The following is a 19,211-nucleotide window of genomic DNA, read 5'->3' as shown; positions in this document are numbered from 1 at the left end:
ATCGAGCTACTCGAATTTGAGCTCGACTCAATAATTAAGTTCAGGATTAATAATATATTTTAAGGACAATGACACAATTTAATAATGTAAAAATATGAAAAGCTCGTAATTTGTTCGAGTTAAGCATTATTAAGTTCAAATCCAACTTTATCGATAACTTGAGTTTGACTTGATAATTATTGAATCCTATTGAAATTTTTCATGTTAAACTTAAATAACTTACTAGTACAAATTTATTGCTATCTCCTTTACATCCCTACTATTGTACAAATTTAGTCATAAAATCAGCAACTTTATTGGCCACTCCAAACACATGTTTGAAACTAACTATCCAATCACGATGGCATAACTCCTAAGTCTCTACTAGCATACCCACATTGCTATCTCCTTTGATTGACAAAATCCTCTTCACAACAATTTCGTTATCACTCTAAATTTTGTTTAACTAAAGGTTGCTCGCGCTTCACTACTACTTTATGATAATTTTCAAAAGTATAACATCTATAATGTTAAATTATGTTATTAGTTCTCTCATTTTATGAAAATTATATATTTAGTTTTTATATTTTAATTTGATTAAAATTTAGTCATTGTATCTTTTAAAATTTGAAATTTTAATTTTAATCCAAATAATAATTTTAAATCAGTTTGGTTAAATTGATATGGCATTACAAATATAATAATATGTTTGTCGTGTTAGATTTTGGAAATAACAATTTAACTTAATGAATTTAACTGTTATCGTTTGACAAGGACTGAAATTTTAAAATTTGAAAAGTACAAAAACTAAAAATACAAAGAAAAAGAACTAAATCCTTAACTTTCAAAAGGTATAAAGGCTAATAGCAAAATTTAACCTACCAATAATAGTTCAACTTTTATATACGATCTTAGACGATGAAATATAAACTACTTACAATTTATCTCCATATTTGAAATTAAAAATATATAAAATAATTAAAAATATAAAAGGAAGTTACATTAAGAACAAACGTAGTTATCCAAATTCAAATATATTCAGATAATTAGTTGTCCGATTCATTGTAGATGTAATTTTAATTCTTTTATATATTTATATATTTTATAAATTTATAATTTTAAAATATATATATTTATATATTATAGTTTGTAAATTTTATGGGAATAACTTATATTAATATATTTCTAAAATATATAAATTTCAGGTACCAATAAAATAATATCATATCATTAATTTTAAAGACATATAAATGTTATTCTACACTTAACTACATATGATATCATTTCTAATTTATTTTAATTTCAATTAAAATAATTAAAATTTTCGAGGAAAAAGTTGAAACTATATGCCGAAAAATCAGAATTAAAAATTAAAATTTTAAAAGTGCTTAAATAAATAATTAAAAATTATAAAAATTGATAAAAAAATCATAAGTAAAAATTGGGAAAATAAAACTAAAATAAACGGTTAAAAATCTAAAAATTGAAATTTGAAAATTATAACCACCATTGGTGGTTTTATCCAAATCTAAATTTTGATTTAAAATTAAAAAAATAGAAAATTTGAAAATAAAAAGTAAAGAAAAATTACTTGCCTATAAATAAAAAACTGATTGCATAAAAATAAAACATGTTTCGAAATTAAATAAATAAAAGATGATTAAATTAAAAAAACTAAAAATATTTAAAAATTATAAAAGAAGAAAATGTTTGTTTATTTATTAAAATTTTAATTTGTTAATTCATTTAATTAAAGTTAAATTAAGAGAGAATATATTAAATATGGATGAGTGTATAATAAAATTTTTATATTTTTAAAAGTTGATGATGTGACATTATATTATAAAACTATATATTTTAGGATCATCCAAATATAATTTATTCCCAAATTTATATATATTTCAAATATTACTGGCTTTTATATATTTTCTAATTGTACATATTTTTATAAATTTATATTTTATATATTTTTAAAATAATAATAACCTAAAACTGATATTTTAGGAAAAAAATTAAAAATATATAGACTTCCTAAAAACACATCTAGAAAGAATCTAGACATATGGATGTCCAAATTCAAATGTATCTAGATAATAATTTGTCTAAGTCCATTCTTAATGTGAAAAATATACTTTTTAATTAATTATATTTTTAAAGAAATTTTAATTTCTTTAATTATGTTTGCAATGCATCATACTAAGAAGATGTTGAAAGATCTTATCCATAGGAGAGATGATAATGATAATAATGTGAAGGTGAATAAACTTTCGCCAGTGTCGGATCTTAAGTAGAAAGCGAAAACTAAAAAAAATTGAAAGTTAAATGAGGCCATTGGGGAATGTAACCTAAAACCAAGGAAATCCTATCGAGGAAGGAATAGTCAACTGCAGTAAATGTTATTAAAAATGTTGAAATCTAACGGTTGCTTATTTCTTTTAAATCGAGTGATAAAAGGAAGTGCCTGACAATGAACATATAAGATTGTTTACACAGATCAGTTTCCTTATGTTTGTGGAGCTTAGCTCAATGAGTTCCACTATCTTTAATCTACAATAGAGCAACTATGAATCAAGTTTTGCCACTTATTTTTGTACTTGAATATTTGAACACTTACCTATAAAATCTAAATCCTCCCCTGAGTATTTAGGCTATAAATATAAATTTTCTACACTTCAAATGCCCTCATAAAATACGTTCCTCAATGAATAATAAAGTGATCTTTATACTCTCTTACAAAACTCATACAAGTCTCTCAATATATAAAAGTTTTCGAGACTTGCTAGCATACTAGTGACTAATTACAACCCAACCCCTTAATAATAACAACTATAAAATAGCAAAAACAATATTCTGATAAAGATCAATGTAAAGTGGATCGTTGGAAATTTGTTCTTTAAGGAAGTCTTCAATGTAATATCAATCGGTTATCCATAATCCAAGAAGTTTAACTGTTTGATTCAAATTAATCCAATCACTAAAATTAGTTGCTTTAAATATCAGAAATTAACTTAAACAAAAAAAATTTTAAACCTCAATATGAAAATAATTGCTAACTTCAAAGATCAACTTTGACAAAAAAGTTCGATCCCCAATATAAAAATAATTACTAAATTTAGGGCCTAACTTGAAAAAAAAAAGAAGGTAAAAACAGCTAGCAAACTCCATAAAACTTTTCTTAACGGTAAGTTTAAAGAGAAAAATAAAAATGTTGACGTGGCAAACGCTAACTACACTCCTAGTACCGAAAAATAGTGAAAAGACCCCCTCCGAGTCCCATTTTCACGGGCCGGAGCCCTCACTTTATTTGAAAGACCGCCCTCGTAATCTCGATTTCTACTCAGACCCGACAGAAAAAGGTCAAAGGCGAGACAATCTCTAGCGATCAACTATGTTCAGGCTTTACAAAGGTTTCAAGGAGCTGTTAGCTTCCTCAGCAACGGCGGCGGTGCCGTCGACAGCAGCCAAGTTTTATGCTGCTGCTGCTGCTGCGAAATCAGCTTCTCCAAAAGTGGCTCAGAAAACTCGGAAAAAGCCGACCACTTCAAAACCCAAGACTAAAAAACCAGCTGCTCTTCGATCCGAGACTCGACCCACTGGGATTTCTAAAGTTACCCCGGTTTCTCCTGCTTTGGGACAGTTCCTTGGAGCTCAACAGGCTTCCCGTACTGAAGCTGTTAAGCAGATCTGGTTCTATATCAAATCCCAAAACCTCCAGGTCGTCTCTCTCTATATTTCAACTGTAGTTTTTTTCTTTTTACTATGTTAAATGGTTTTATGGTTGGTAGCTTCTTTGGTTGTCTTTGCTTTGTGTTTTTGGCCCTCTTTGCTACTGATTTTTTTTTTTGCCTTGGATATTTGTTTTATTATCTCTGTGGTTGTTAACCATGAAGTTCAGAGCTGTTTGATGTTTATTGTTAATAGAAGCTGACTTTGTTGTGGTGGTAGGATAAGTTTTAAGATTGTTAATATGAATTTATTACAAAGTATATATATTTAGAATGTTGTTCATTGGTTTTCATTGATGGTCATGGCTCTAAGTTGTGTGCTTTTTGAGGGGATTCAACTTGATGCTTGCATTCCCACTGTAAAAGAAGTTCTTTGTTGTTCTTGTTGTTGGCTATTTTTATTTATTTATTTTGGGTGTTTTCGATTTGTTTTTAAAGTGACATTTATAGGAGAAAACTAGGTGTAAGTCAAGATGATACTAGAAGGTCAATATTAGTTTCTTAGTGTAAGAAAGTGAAGTATTGATGAAGGAAAGAAGGGAGGGTTTGAAAAGTGGTTTTGAAAATGTTGGATTCTATTGCCTGTGCTTAAATCGAGCCGCAGGTTACCCACCGTGGCCTTTCTTCCATTTCCTGGTTTTCCGCAATCCGCATGTTAAGGTTTTGCTTGGATCTTGTATGGAAAATCTTAAGGCTGGAAAACTGGAATGGAACTTTATTATTTCTTGTGACAAATGATGTTTTCATTTACTTTCGAAGTTTCAAGAACCAAGAGGTACCCTGGTTGGATACTGGATAAATCTTAGGGACTAGAAAGAAAATAGAATTATATGTGATAAGTTAAGAATCAGTCTTTAATCTCATAGGGTGTCTTCCTTCAATTCTTTGTTTCAATTCTTTGTTAGATCCTAGAGAAGGCCAAACAAATTAAAAGGAGTAGTGCTTGTTGTCCTTTGGACTAAACATGCAGTCCTTGAGACTGAGGCAGAGAGCAATAGATGCTTAAACTAGGCAACATTTTCACCTTCCACTTAAGTTTTTCCTCTTTAATGCTTGCATAAGAGATTTCACTGGAGAATCCTACTTCTTCCTTATATTTTCCCATGGTATGTGCTTCTATTACTGATTAGCTATTATCGGTTGAAAAGAGATAGTGAATGAGGAAAAGGATGTAAATGTGAATGGTTGAGATAAGTTCCTCAGCAGTGTCGGTGAATCCTCCTACCCTTTTGCATTTGTTTCGTGTTTTGTCTGTCAAGTTGAGTATCTAAAATTTATGCAGTCCATAGCTGTGTTTCCTACAGCTATTTTGCTCCAACTATTGTTTTCTTGAAGTACATGCATCTGACACCTTATCTGACTCATTTCGCGTTTTGCTCAGAAATCTTAACGTGAGTGAGTGACATTGTTTCATGAGAAAATTTTGTTTAATAACATAAACTAAATTATACATATACTTTTAACTGCAGAATCCCAATAACAGGAAGGAGATCTTTTGCGATGAGAAGCTTAAGACCATTTTTAATGGAAAAGAAAAGGTAGGTTTCCTGGAGATTGGGAAAATGTTAACCCCTCACTTTGTGAAGACTACCTAGCCTATATTCTCCTATTTGGCCCTCGGTTGCTCAATAAGCAATATCAAGCTAGCTCTTTCCAGTGTATGTTAATGTTATTGCCTTTTGTTTCGGTAGCTGAACTCTCTTGGGGTGGGCTTGCAACTAAGAAGGTTCTAGTTGAACTTTAGTATAAAGATTTAGTAGGGACTAGGAAGTAAAAATGTTGCATATTAATATGGTTTCCTGATTTCAGTATTACTGTTTATGGTGACTAGATCTTTGATAAACTTGTAGTTTAATCGTTTGAACTACGAGAAACCGTTGTTGACATTAACATTCGAAGTTCACCCTGTAAAAGCTGCCTTGTTTATGGTGCGACAATTAATGTCATTTCAAAGATTATCTGTATTTAAGTTCTTTTTCTCTCAAGTGAACTCAGTGTGGATTTATGTGAGTGATGAACAACCTTGTCTATATTCTATCGCTTTCTTATTTGCTGGTCTTAGTTTTTGGTTAGTGACAAACTTTGCTTCCATAATTCTTAGATTCTGTACTTGAAGAAAATGGTGCTTTGACCCGGAAAGTCCAAAAATATCTATATTTGGTTAATTGCACCATGAGTTCCTAAACTATGTGTTAATTGCTTGGAACTGAGATGGAGGTCAATTTAAACATGTTAGATCAGAGAAGGCATATAATATCTTAGTAATGCGTAGATTAATGGAAGGATCTGATTGGTATGATGTTGATATTTTGAAGACTCAATTAGAATGATGTGAATATTAGAGATCACTTTAAAATTTGACCGAGCTTATATTTCTTTTTTATATATATATTTGTAGGAGTTGACTAGATCACTCATTTATGCAAAATGTTGGGAAAATTATACCCTTAGTTACAAAATTATAGGTAAGTTTCATTTTAGTCACTTAACTGAAAAAGTACTGAATTAGTCGAAAGTTTTCATTTTAAGTCATTGAACTAATCAAAAGTTGTTATTTAATTCATTGAATTGTTAATTTTGTTTAAAAGTTTCATCAGCGAGCTCCAAATAATAATTCGACAATCGTGCGGTGGACCAGTGCCCACCTAGTTAATTTAATGGTCAAGAGATTAAAGAAAAAAATATTTAAATTTTGGTTCATAGATAAGTGATGTTCGAAGCTGTTTCGTGAAAAACAAATTAAACTATAAAAAAAATGAAAAAAAAGAAACTTTCGATTAGTGCAAATAATATGAATAGAAAAAGTCACATGACATCACTCTTTTAAGTAATATTATTTTAAGGTTTGAACTTATCTTCTTGTTATATTTATATTTGTAATTGCCACTTATATAATTTCAATAAGAAGAATGATATTTCAACACGATGAGGGAGGTTTCTCATGTGTTTTTCATGATCTTATTTTATTGATCCCAAACTTTTGTCTTTCCTATTCTTCTTTTCAAAAGCAATATTATTTTTACGCCATCATTTATTTGAAATTAAGATAATTAAAATTTAAAATGAATTTATATATAATTTTAAAATCTTAGAGAAAAGCAATTGAAAATGACTGGAATCTTGATCGGTCGTAAGAAACTTACCGTCAAACAGTTGATCGTCGAACTATTTGTTCGTCACAGCTCAGGCAGCTCACATGATAAATGTGTATTTAGTTAACAATTTAAAATTAAAAATATTTAACTAAAATTAATGAAAATAAAAATATTAAAAATTAAATTTAATATCATACCTTTTAATTATAACAGTTGATGTGTTATTTAATCAAAAAAAAAAAAAACAGTTGATGTGTTATAACTTAAATAAATTTCACCCAACATACATTAACAACGTATAAAACTTTAGAACAAATCAAATCAAAATTTAATATTAAAAAATACAACAAAAGATCGAATCCAACAAATCAAGTTATAAAGATAAGCAAAATCCGTCCAAATCCAAATGGACCGATCGCCATCCCAGTTATAAAAAGAAAAAAGGTCAAAATTTCCAACATAATAATGTGGGAAGCCATGACAGCACAATAATTAGCCATATCATTCATTCACCCAAGTTTCTTCTTCCTTCCTCTCTCTCCTTCTCCTTTTCTGGGGAATTGAAGCTTTTGACAATGGCCGTACGATCAAGGAAATGGATGATATTAGTAGCAACGATATGGATACAAGCTTTTACAGGGACCAACTTCGATTTCTCATCATATTCTTCCACATTGAAATCAGTTCTTGGGATATCTCAACTGCAGCTTAACTACTTGTCCGTTGCTTCAGATATGGGGAAAGCATTTGGCTGGTGTTCTGGGGTGTTTTTAATGTATTTCCCATTGTGGGTTGTGATGTTCATGGCTGCTTTCTTTGGGTTTTTTGGCTATGCTCTTCAATGGCTAGTTATCAAGCAAGTCATTTCCCTGCCTTATTTCCTGGTTAGTTCTTTATAGACTCTTTCATGGTATTTGTAATTTGTCCTTGTTTAAATTGCCTGGTTTCTCTTCTTCCTGTGATTTCTAATCTGTTCTATTTTTTACTGAATTTTGCAGTTTTTTTTCCTTCCATTTCTTTAAATTATTTATTCTATTTTCAGAATTTGCTGCTTTTGTAAGCTTATTTTTTTTATCTTCGTTTCCATGGGTGGGGGGTTAGTGGAATAATGAAATACTGAACCTCAATCCATACAAAACCAAACATTAGAACACAATGTAACATAGTTTAGCAAATGAAATGTAAAGCTAACAAGCTTTTAATCCAATTATGCAATAAAAATTAGCATCTTAAATGGCTCTGTTTGTAACATAATAATAATAATGAAATTTGGTGGCTGGTTGTTGAAGTAGTAATGAATACTTCTCTAACCATTTCAGGACCTTTTGTCACCAAACTTTTTACCATAAATCCTTCATTAATTGCTACTTTCAACTAATTTCTGATTTTCTTTTTTGTTTATAATAAAGGCTATGTTTTCTGAACTTAGGAGTGATTTCGAATGTGTCTGATACGAATTTATTCAATTTTTTCTTTTATGTTTTTCCATAACTTTGTAGGATTATATTATAAGAAAAATGAGGAGTCAGTAAGGGGAATATGGGATTTTCTGTTGAACCACTCTGCTTGTTACCAGATCAACTAATGTTTGGTATCTAAAGATTAGTTAGTCCTGATCTGATGTGGTTGAAAACCACCTATGACTTTTGTTTGGATTATTTCTTGGCAGAGAAGTAGGCAAACCTTCCATTCCAACTTACTTTTCTTGCATTGGCAGCAAGGGCTCATCTCCTGAACTCCAGGAGTCGCCCTCGACTTGATACAATTTATTCAAACATTCGATATTACAATTTAAAATAAACCAGACAGCTTGTGGTAGAAATGCAGCGATGGTCAGTTCCATTGAAGAGAATAGCTAAAGATTCTTCGTATTTGATAGGAAAAAAACATTTTACATGGCTTAACTAGGAAATGAATACAGGACCCTTGGGGAGTGGAGGTTGTTGCATGTTTATATATCCTACCTATTATAGGACACAATCTGGAGAGAAGGACCAAAGTGGTCGAACTCCACTCTTTAAAAACCGTTGTTTGTTTATTAGGGGAAGATACTTGACATTGAGCCAAAACTTACAATTTTATGCTGGCATTTTACGTCAAGTTTCGTTCACTAGAATAGAATAGGGTTGTAATGGAATATAGCTGTAATCAGTAATAGTATGAGAAAAAAAAGCTGAAATAATCAGAGTACCCTTAGAAGAATTTTTTTTTTTTGATAGATTATTATTGTTATTGTTATTAAATTTTAATAGGATTATTTTTAAATATAATTTAATAAAAATAAAATATATAATTTAATAACATTCTTAATATAATTATTTTTATATTAAATTATATTAAAATATTTTAAATATTTTATTTTTATATTTTTGAGTCCAAGTTTTAAAAGATTAATCTGAAAATTAATTTTGTTTTGTTATTCAAGGTTGCATGAAATGGTCATTTTTTGGTAATATCAAAGAATAGCTATTACAGTTGGACAAGGAATAGGGAAGTAATTACTATTCCATTGAATGAGTATTACGTTCAACCAAACAAAGAAATGGTTTACCATTCAATGTATAAGGCGGGAGTGCTATTCCATTCCCTCCAACCAAACAGGGTGTTAGTTTTTGATAGACCTATCTGTACTTATTTCACGACTCCGCTTGGTCATGTAGATCTCTTGTCCATTGCTACTTGACTTAGAGTTAATATATCTATCTGTATTCCTGAAAGGAACTGAGGGAAACATTTGCTTAAGTAAATGCATTTGATTAATGCTGACTGCTGAGGCACCATTTCACTGCAAACTAACCGTGCTTTAATGCGAATTCATGGCAGGTATTTCTTCTGTGTTTGATAGCTGGTTGTAGCATCACTTGGTTCAACACGGTGTGCTTTGTTTTGTGCATCAGAAATTTCCCATCCAACAGGGCACTTGCTTTGTCCCTCACCATCAGTTTCAATGGCGTAAGTGCTGCTCTTTACACTCTAATTGCCAACGCAATAAACCCCAAGGATGACACCCTCTATCTCTTCTTAAATGCACTAGTGCCTCTTCTTGCATCCTGCTTAGCTCTCATCCCAATCATCCGCCAACGGCCTTTACAGCTGTCCACCTATACTATTAACCAGGATCCCTTCATTTTTATTGTCCTAAATGTTTTAGCTGTAATCACTGGCCTCTATCTTCTCCTTTTAAATTCACTTTCATCCGAAACATTAAGGGCACGTACTCTCCTGTTGGGTGCCTTAATCTTATTATTCCTACCTTTGTGTTTACCTGGCATTGTCTGTGATAGAAACATGGGTTTTCGTACTAACTCATCCTTGGTTGACCTGAGTGACCCTGAACTTCATACGGAATTGATAGAGAAGGATCAAAGTAATAGCTTGAATATTGAGCCATTTTCTGCAATAAACAAAGAAGGGCTTTTTGAGAAAGTAATGGAGAAAGGCAGGTTAACTATGCTCGGCGAGGAACACCCTGCTAGATTGCTAGTGTGCAGGTGGGATTTCTGGCTATATTATGTGGCTTATTTCTGTGGAGGGACAATTGGGCTGGTTTATAGCAACAACCTAGGGCAGATCACACAATCACTCGGATACAACTCGAAGATTAGTGCAGTCGTGACTCTCTACTCCTCTTTCTCATTCTTTGGTCGTTTGTTTTCAGCTGCCCCAGATTTCTTGCTTGGGTATGTATTTACTGCAAATCTGCAAATAGTGTGCCTACCTAAATACATAACATCAGAAAATTATGGAACCTTGCGTGTCTTAAAAATGCAGCAAGGTGAACTTTGCAAGGACTGGGTGGCTAGCTGTTGCCTTGGTGCCTACACCAATAGCCTTCTTTTTGCTTGCTGTGTCAGGTAGCGAGGTTGTCTTGCATGCTAGCACAGCAATGATTGGATTAAGCTCTGGATTTGTATTCTCGGCAGCAGTTTCCATCACATCAGAGCTATTTGGGCCTAATAGTGCGGGTATCAACCACAATATCCTCATCACCAACATCCCCATCGGATCACTCCTGTACGGTCTCCTTGCAGCTTTAGTATATGATTCTAATGTGACAAGTTCAGTCGACAAAAACGTGTTGCAGGAAGCAATAGTGTGCATGGGTAGGGACTGCTATATGCAGACATTCATTTGCTGGGGATGCATTTCCCTGCTAGGCCTCATCTCAAGTTTTCTGTTATTCTTAAGAACCAGGCCGGCTTATGACGACCATGAAACGAATCGAAATTGAACATAGGTTTTGTGGACTAAAAAATAAATTCATTCTTCCTTCTTTGTATTTTCCTTTCATATGATCTCTTATTTGTGATATGCTTGAAAGGGTATAAGGATTCCCGGCAAATTTGGGAAAATCATAGACAACTAAAAGTGTCTAACCCCTTCGAACTAGGCTAGAGCTGTTCAGGATCGAACCCGAATATGATTTTGTTCAATGTGATTTGGTTTGATTAGAATTGTTGTTCATTCAATGGTACACGTTTAAAAGATAAATATATTAATTTATTTTCATGTTGAATGACTATAATTATTTGTATACATAATCTATAATTGTCAAATGTTACCATATTAATAATGTTGTCAATTATTTACAAAATTAATCAAATCATAATATCATGTATATAAGTTGCATAAAATAAAATTTATAATTTTCACCTTAAATCAAAGTTCATATATAATTTTAAAATTTATTCTTAAAAATAGTAATGACAAAAAAAAGCTAAATGATTTAAATGGCATAAAATTCTATTATTATTTTATTTTGTATTAGTTTTTTAATAAATTTATTAATTAAATTGATACTGTTCTGATATAAGCTTTATATGCAGTGTAAATAATATTGAATATAAAAATTCAAGCTTATGTCTCATGAATTGAAAAGGAATCAAGCTTTGCAACTTTTGGGTTATTAAAATAAGTAGTAATTAGATTTAATAGATTTGCATTTTTCATTCAATTTATAATCATAATAAATTTAAAATTCAAAAACTTTTCTATTAAAATTTCAAATTAATCAGATAAGCTTTAAAAATTAATTAACCAATTTAAACGAGATTTTGGAAAATCAAATATCCCAAACAATTATCAAAAACATATTATAAAAGATTGTAATCTCCAATTGGAATTTATACTATTTTTTTATATTTAAAACCTAATTTAATATATATATATATATAGATACCGGTTGAATTTTACCTCGACTGGCATGGATATTGTTGTCAATATAGGAAAATGTGAGTTCGAATGCGCTGAAAGCTGAAGCATATTATCTTTCTATTTAAACTATACTTAAAGTTAACTGTTAGTAAATTTACATTTTGGTCATTCTATTTTAAAAAGTTATAAAATAGTTATTAAATTATTTGAAACTTTTCATTTAAGTCACTAAACTATTCGAAAATCGTTATTGTATGGTATTCTCTGTTCACACTTTTTGCATCAACCGAAAGCTTTTTTTCCCCTTCTCTTCTACAATTTTTTTTTATGAAACAACATTAAACGTCACGAATGTGTTTGACACTAACTTTTAAATCAACTTGGATTTAAGTTATGTTCTTCTACTTGTCGATGAGTATTGATTCACTGTATTGATCACCGTGTAGAGCTAACTAGCCAAACTTTAAAATAGAACTTAACATTCCAGTGACTTAAATGAAAACTTTCGAATAGTTTAATGACCGTTTTATAACTTTTGAAGTTGAATGATTAAAACGTAAATTTACTAATAGTTTAACAACCTTAAGTGTAATTTAACTTTTATATTTTATGTAAAATCTAGAAAATATTTCAACTAAAATTTTAATTATTCTTATATTAACTTTTATAAATATTAAAAATCTTATTACATGTGAAATCACAAATTTAAAATATAGATATATACGATATTAAAATAAAAAATTAAATTAAATTATAAATAAGACTACATTTAATCAAATAAATACATCATATAGATAATACTAAGCACACTATAATTATTTATCATGGTTTTGTTATCAATTTTAAATTAGTGTCGAGTTAACTTGTGATAACTTGTGATAACTTATGGACATAATAAATTATGCATATTAAAAATGTATATAAAACATCAAAATAAAAGTAAAGCTTTGATTGAATGATTAATATAAAATTTTACTAATTTAATTAGTACGAGTTTAAACTCTATTATAGATATATATATATATATATATATTTTAGTTGTTATTAAAATGAAAAGATTAAAATATACCCTATAATATAATTTATTTTAATTAAAAATATTTTTTTATAAATTTTTAATTGAGTTACAGCATCGAATAATATGATTTATTAGGTGTATAAATATTTATTCCATGGGCTTTGTTGATGTTCACCAAGCCGGTTATATTTAAAAAAGTTACCAAACAGGTACCAATTTGAATCTCCCCTGTCAAATTTTCGTATTCCAATTCCTATAGGAGATCGTTCTTCCAAGTTTGAATCCTGGACTGAGCTTAACAAGCAGAGAAAAAAAAGGAAAAGAAATGGCAGCAAAACAAATGGAGGAAATTCAAAGAAAACTATCGATGTTAAATTACCCTCGAGCCAATGCTCCAGCTCAGTCTCTTCTCTTTGCCGGCATGGAACGATACGCTCTCCTTGAATGGCTCTTTTTCCGGTAATTTCAATTTCAGAACTTATTTTTTTGGAATTGGGAATTTTCTTTGCTTCGTATTTTAATTTGGGTTGAATTCAGGTTGTTAGGGGATAAGTCACCGTTTTCACAACAAAATCTGCAAGGGGATGCTATGGATCGTGATGAAGAAACTTCTAGAATCCAATGTAAAGTTCATTTTCTCTTGAATTTACCTTTCTTTATCAGTTCTTCTTTTTGGGATTGAGGTTGTGTTTATTTTATTTTTTGTTTGTTTTCGGAAAAAATGTTAAATTTGCAGATTTGGCTGAGATTGCGAAATTTTTGGGGATAACTACTACAATCGATACTGAAGTTATCCAAGTAAGCTAACTTTGATTCTAAGTTACTATTTTTAGAGGCTCTGTTTGATACTTTGCTTTCCTTCTCTGAAAGTTGCCCAAAAAGAATGCAAAGTAATGCTTTTATATGAAAGTAGAACAAATCAGGCCTTTTGTTATCCACAATTTGGAATTTTAGATTTTAGTTATTAAAAAATATTATTTACCTTTTTTTTTATTTTATCTGAATGCCTACTTTGATCTTTGGCTTCTGTAAACTTTACATGATTAATTGAAGCTATGATATATAAGTAGTAGTGACATTTCTTGTGAAGTGCTGGATTCAGCCCTAGTATTAATGTGGCATTTTGCATCTTGTTCTCTGAAGAGAGACACCAAGGGATCAAGTTCCTAATCATGTTAAAATGTTATGTTTTGGGCAACTGGCATTTTAAATCTGTAGTTTTTGCCCCCCTCTAATATGGGTTTTTGATTACACCTTATGTCCTAAATGAATGTGAGGTTGGTTGGATGTGGTTGGATTGGACAATACATACTTGCATCTTTTGCCCTCTAGCTATTAAAAAAACAATTTCCTTGAAGTGTTAGGAGACATTGACATTTTTGAGAAAGTACTGAGAAGTATAGAGGCTGATCTCTTAAGTTGTTCAATGAATATCTCAACGGAAAAATGGAATTAGTGTTGATTATGACTGTAATTGGATACATCCTATGTCATTTATCGTTCGTTCTTGTTTGTATAGCACATCTGGAACTTTGTATTTCGAAGTTTTGGCTCAAACAATAACATGATTCTTTCCAGGGTCGAGGAAGCTACGAAGATCGAACTGAAATGCTTCGTCTTATTGTTGATCTGGTGGAGGCAAGCATATGTGCAGATAATCCAGAATGGAGGTATGGATGATAAGGAGTTCGAATTTGGTTCGAATTACTTTAATTCTCTAATGAGAAATTGATTTCCTTATGTTTTATATCATTATTTGTTTCAGTCATTGTTTTCAAGTTTAGTCTGGTATCATAGTATTATTATTATTTTTTCTCCCAAATTCTGCTTTACATTTGTTTGCAGTGTGGATGAGCAGGTAGCAAAGGACATACAACTAATAGATGCTATTGCTGAGAAACAAGCCCTGATATTCTCTGAGGAATGCAAGTTGTTCCCTGCAGATGTGCAGATTCAATCCATATATCCGTTGTAAGCAGTGTTTTCACCTTATTAGCGTCTACATGTTTACTTGATTATGTTTTTCTTGTTTCTCTTCTATTTGCAGTACTATTTAATATAAATGTAAACTTTCACTTTCCTCCTTTTGAGCTTTGATTTTCTTTCAATTGATCTTTGATCATAAAAGCCCTAGACTCATCTGAAGGTGATTGTCTAGTAATTGTCAATATGTTCCCCTGTCTGTTGCTGAGGATCATCTTCAAGCTGCTTTGCCAGAGAGCTGGTATTTATTGCCATGATAAAATACTCAGCTCTCAATCCCTAATGTGTGATTGAGCCCGGGTGTGGCTTTTTTTTTTCTTTTAGCATTTCCTGACAGGACCATGTCATATTGCCATCATACACTCATAGTAGTCAACATTTCTTGGGACTAGTGCTGCAAAGTGGGGCTTCACTTAGTACACGTATCCAGGGTCTACTTGATCCAAAACATGAAATTGTTTTATGTCATGGACTTTTGGATTATAGAACTAATTTCCTGCTAGTCCAACAATATTATTGGCCTCCTGCCTCCTTTAATTAAGTTTGTTTGCAGACCTGATGTTTCTGAGTTGGAGTCAAAGCTTACAGAACAGTCCAAGATTCTCTCAAATCTTCAGCAAAAAGTTGATGACTTGGCATCAAAGGTTTAAACTTGCTCCTTATATAGCTCATAAATTTACTATGTTTTTCAAATTCAATGTCTGTGTTTGTTTAACCTCATGTTTCTCTTACTAATTACTTATTTTGTTTCTTTTTTTTAATTAAAATTTTTTTTCCTCTTTCTAGCATGCTTACAACCCTGATGAGGAGTATACGGAGGTGGAATCGAAACTGCGGGCACAATTGGAATCTTTTCTTGAAACTGCAAGATCATTCAATATGATTTACACCAAGGTTCTGCTTGCTGTTGCTTTTAGTTGATAAGCTTTTATATTTATTCTCAGTTATCTCCTATTCTGAGAACAGTCAATTGAAAGATCTTGCTACATGTATGTCTTAATTCAATATACTCTTTTTCTTTATGCTCTTGACATTGTGTAATGACATAACATGGGACGATGTTGCCAAACACCATTTAGGTGGGTTTGTAGGTTACTTTATTGATTTTTAGGTAATAGAATTTTTTGTTTTGATGTCTCGAATTCTTAGAAAGAAGGTTATTTAAGGAACACCTTTTGGTATAATTTCCAATGTCTAAATGGTTGAATTTTGATTGACTTCAACAGCACTTTGGATCTGATCCCAGAGCTTAGCTTAGATGGTTTATATAGCTACCCTTTGAGAGGTGGCATCCAATAGATTTTGTGTTCAAATCCCAGCATATGCTATGCCTTCCCCTATTCCCAGGCTATGGCCTTCTTTGTACCAAAAGAAATGACACTTTGGATCTGCTCAAATCCTTATTCTAGCACGTATTCTTATATATCATCCATTTGATGTGTTCTTCACTTCATATGATCATCTATTGCCCTAGAAATTCTCTGTAGAACATTTTTTTATATCTTTTCATGTATATCTGTGCATGTTTTTTGAATCATATAGAATTTGAATGTTTTCATTATAGGAAATTCGTCCCTGGACACACATGATGGAGGTACCACAACTTCATGGGTTTGGGCCTGCTGCCAATCGCTTGTTGGAGGCTTACAAGATGCTTTTAAAGGTATCTCACTGCTGATTCTATCATAGTCCTAACTCATTTAATGTGTAGGAAATGATTTTTTTTTTTCAACTTTCATAAGCTTAGCTATATAAACAAGTCAAATGCTTGTCTTTTGTTCAAACATCTGCCCCTATTTCCCTGTTCTTCTCTTTCCATGTTGCCTATAATGTTTTGGAAGACAGTTTTGCTAACACTGATATCATCTGCTTTAATGGGACTGCATATACGTGTCTGTCCATATGTGTCTAGACATGCAAGAATGAGGTAGACATACGTGGACTAACATGCTGACAGGAATACTTTTACCTAGTATGGTCCAGCTAAGCCCTCACTTCCTCTTACATCAATCTGAATTGGTAGAGAAGCCAATTAATTGTAATAAACCACTGTTACTTCTTGCTTTCAGTAGTTAGTAATCTGATCTAGATTTAGAAAGTTTCAATTGAAATGCTAGAAATGTGAGATTGATAGCTTTTTGGGAAATAAACCATTTTGAATGAAGTTGGATGAGTAATTGATAACAATAGGCAGCTTAGATCGGCCAATTCTAAGTTAGATGGCTTGTGCGTCTTTGGATTATATACTTGCTACTTTACTTTCTTTGATAATTAGCTTGCTATGTCCTAACCCTTATTTGCATAGGATCTTTAATATGCATAAAGTGGCTAGAAATGTGAGATTGATAGCTTTTTGGGAAATAAACCATTTTGAATGAAGTTGGATGAGTAATTGATAACAATAGACAGCTTAGATCGGCCAATTCTAAGTTAGATGGCTTGTGCGTCTTTGGATTATATACTTGCTACTTTACTTTCTTTGATAATTAGCTTGCTATGTCCTAACCCTTATTTGCATAGGATCTTTAATATGCATAAAGTGGCTGGAAAAAAGCATTTCTGTGTCATCTAAGAATCATCATGTGAATTTGTCATAGCAAGAGAGAGAATCCTAATATAATGCACATAAATAAATGAGAGCCAATGGGGTTGAGTTGGTAAGGTTCAAATACTTCGTTAGTAAGGCTTAAGTTTGAATCCTATGCAAGTCCCAATTGAGATCCTTCACTTAAAACATTATGCACCTAAAAAAAAGAGGGAGAGGGAGATCAGGTTGGAAATACTGCTAATATAAGCTAAGATGGCACATGCTATATCCCACTATCACTAAATATAAGTTTCAGATTTTGGTCCTGGATTATTTGATAATATTCATATCTGTTCTACATTTTAACTATCCTTCACATATTCTGGGGTTGTAAATAAACTTGAGATTCCTTCCCTTCTGTGGCAGTTCCTGGGCAACTTGAGGAATCTGCGAGATTCACATGCTGCTCTTGCGGTCGGATCATCTGAAACGGTTGCTGGTGAACCCTCTCCTGTAACAAGAATTATTTCCGAGTGTGAGTCTGCGTTGACATCCTTAAACTGTGATCTTGGGATTCTCTCAGCTTCAATTGCTCGTGAGAAAGCCATGCAAGGCCAGCAAGTAAATTTCTGATGATTGTAGCTAGACAGTAAGAAAGTACTGACCGAGTATCTCACTGTGTGTATGTTCCCTAGAAGATGCATCATTGTCTTTTATTCAATATATGAGCATCTATTCGGATTTGGATTAAGACCTGGGTGTTGAGAGCTGGCTCATATGATAAAATTTGTTTCGGTTTAAAAGCATGGTGATCATCAAAGGATGGAGTTTGAATTGATACTTTGGGTTCATGTAGATGTAGTTGTAAGTTGCAAGTGTTGATTCATCAATGTCATTTGCAAAGGTGTGAATCTGACATTCATAAAGAGTGATATTGGATTCTTTTGGCTCAATTGTTTGAAGCAAGGTGATACATATCATCTACGATCAGAATGCTGTAATTTCACTGTTTATTAGTTTGAAGCAATGCATAGTTGGCTGGTTATGCAAGTAGATTTGCCAATTCATATATTCATGTTGTATACATGCTTTCAATTATTAGTGGTTTTTTTTTTTAGAAAAATACAAAAGGGTATAGTACGAGCATAAAGGAAACGATTGCAGGTATTGGGATTTGGGTCAAAATCTATTTGATTTTATTATTTTTGATTCGTTTATAGGAGGAGTGATTTAAGGTTTGACTCATTTGGGTTTAACCTTTGAGTGATTTGGGTTTTGGTCATTACATGTTTAAGTTAGATTATTTTAGGTTTTAGTTGTTTCTAGTTGAACTCACTTCAAACTATGATAATTATGGTTAATCATGTGTCCTTTGAGTTTTGATTATTTTAGGTTTTAGTTGTTTCAAGTTTAATTCACTTTAAACTATAGTAGTTATGATTTACCATGGGTCCTTTGAATTCGAGCTATTAGGTTTGAATCATTTCTTGTTTGGTTGATTCGTGTTTGGTATTTAGATTATTCAATCATTAAAGTTATGCATATTCCATTTAATTTTTTAAAAAATATTAGATCAAATTTAAAGAGATTATTTAATCAAATTGAATTTAATTAAAATATGAAATAACATATGAACATGAAAAATTATTTAATACATTATCATGGAGTTTGACAAATGTATTATAAAGTGTAATAAAAAATAAAAAATAAATTATATAAATAAATCTATT

The 19,211-nt window shown here is 31.4% G+C and overlaps 3 protein-coding genes across 4 annotated transcripts; all 3 read left to right on the top strand.

Annotated features, from left to right (window-relative positions):
• Positions 1-3,191: 3,191 nt before the first annotated feature.
• Positions 3,192-5,725, top strand: LOC108467393 (upstream activation factor subunit UAF30-like). The gene is made up of 2 exons (XM_017767993.2): positions 3,192-3,694; positions 5,174-5,725. The coding sequence occupies exons 1-2, from the start codon at positions 3,368-3,370 to the stop codon at positions 5,297-5,299; spliced, it is 453 nt and encodes a 150-aa protein (XP_017623482.1). The 5' UTR covers positions 3,192-3,367; the 3' UTR covers positions 5,300-5,725.
• Positions 5,726-7,090: 1,365 nt separating this feature from the next.
• Positions 7,091-11,315, top strand: LOC108467996 (protein NUCLEAR FUSION DEFECTIVE 4-like). Of its 2 annotated transcripts, none has more exons than XM_053031943.1 (3): positions 7,091-7,683; positions 9,623-10,479; positions 10,654-10,688. In XM_053031943.1, the coding sequence occupies exons 1-3, from the start codon at positions 7,375-7,377 to the stop codon at positions 10,655-10,657; spliced, it is 1,170 nt and encodes a 389-aa protein (XP_052887903.1). In that variant the 5' UTR covers positions 7,091-7,374; the 3' UTR covers positions 10,658-10,688. The 2 variants fall into 2 exon arrangements, with proteins under 2 accessions (XP_052887903.1, XP_017624326.1); XM_017768837.2 differs by having other exon boundaries at positions 7,099-7,683; positions 10,571-11,315.
• A 1,793-nt stretch (positions 11,316-13,108) lies between these two features.
• On the top strand, positions 13,109-18,531 carry LOC108467657 (AUGMIN subunit 7). The gene is made up of 9 exons (XM_017768376.2): positions 13,109-13,430; positions 13,509-13,594; positions 13,708-13,769; positions 14,550-14,641; positions 14,817-14,942; positions 15,508-15,598; positions 15,741-15,848; positions 16,519-16,617; positions 17,908-18,531. Exons 1-9 carry the CDS (start codon positions 13,297-13,299, stop codon positions 18,112-18,114), a joined length of 1,005 nt encoding a protein of 334 aa, XP_017623865.1. The 5' UTR covers positions 13,109-13,296; the 3' UTR covers positions 18,115-18,531.
• Positions 18,532-19,211: the final 680 nt, after the last annotated feature.

This window comes from Gossypium arboreum, chromosome 8, assembly GCF_025698485.1.
Source record: "Gossypium arboreum isolate Shixiya-1 chromosome 8, ASM2569848v2, whole genome shotgun sequence".
Lineage (NCBI taxonomy): Eukaryota > Viridiplantae > Streptophyta > Magnoliopsida > Malvales > Malvaceae > Gossypium > Gossypium arboreum.
This window is presented reverse-complemented; position numbering and strand designations above follow the sequence as displayed.

Bases quoted from the DNA above. Each gene is read 5' to 3' on its own strand.
- LOC108467393 (XM_017767993.2), top strand. From the start codon at position 3,368: ATGTTCAGGCTTTACAAAGGTTTCAAGGAGCTGTTAGCTTCCTCAGCA. The intron at 3,695-5,173 runs GTCGTCTCTCTC...TTTTAACTGCAG, and splicing joins TCAAATCCCAAAACCTCCAG to AATCCCAATAACAGGAAGGA.
- LOC108467657 (XM_017768376.2), top strand. From the start codon at position 13,297: ATGGCAGCAAAACAAATGGAGGAAATTCAAAGAAAACTATCGATGTTA. The intron at 14,943-15,507 runs GTAAGCAGTGTT...GTTTGTTTGCAG, and splicing joins ATTCAATCCATATATCCGTT to ACCTGATGTTTCTGAGTTGG. The intron at 16,618-17,907 runs GTATCTCACTGC...CTTCTGTGGCAG, and splicing joins CTTACAAGATGCTTTTAAAG to TTCCTGGGCAACTTGAGGAA.
- LOC108467996 (XM_017768837.2), top strand. From the start codon at position 7,375: ATGGCCGTACGATCAAGGAAATGGATGATATTAGTAGCAACGATATGG. The intron at 7,684-9,622 runs GTTAGTTCTTTA...AATTCATGGCAG, and splicing joins TTTCCCTGCCTTATTTCCTG to GTATTTCTTCTGTGTTTGAT. The intron at 10,480-10,570 runs GTATGTATTTAC...TTAAAAATGCAG, and splicing joins GCCCCAGATTTCTTGCTTGG to CAAGGTGAACTTTGCAAGGA.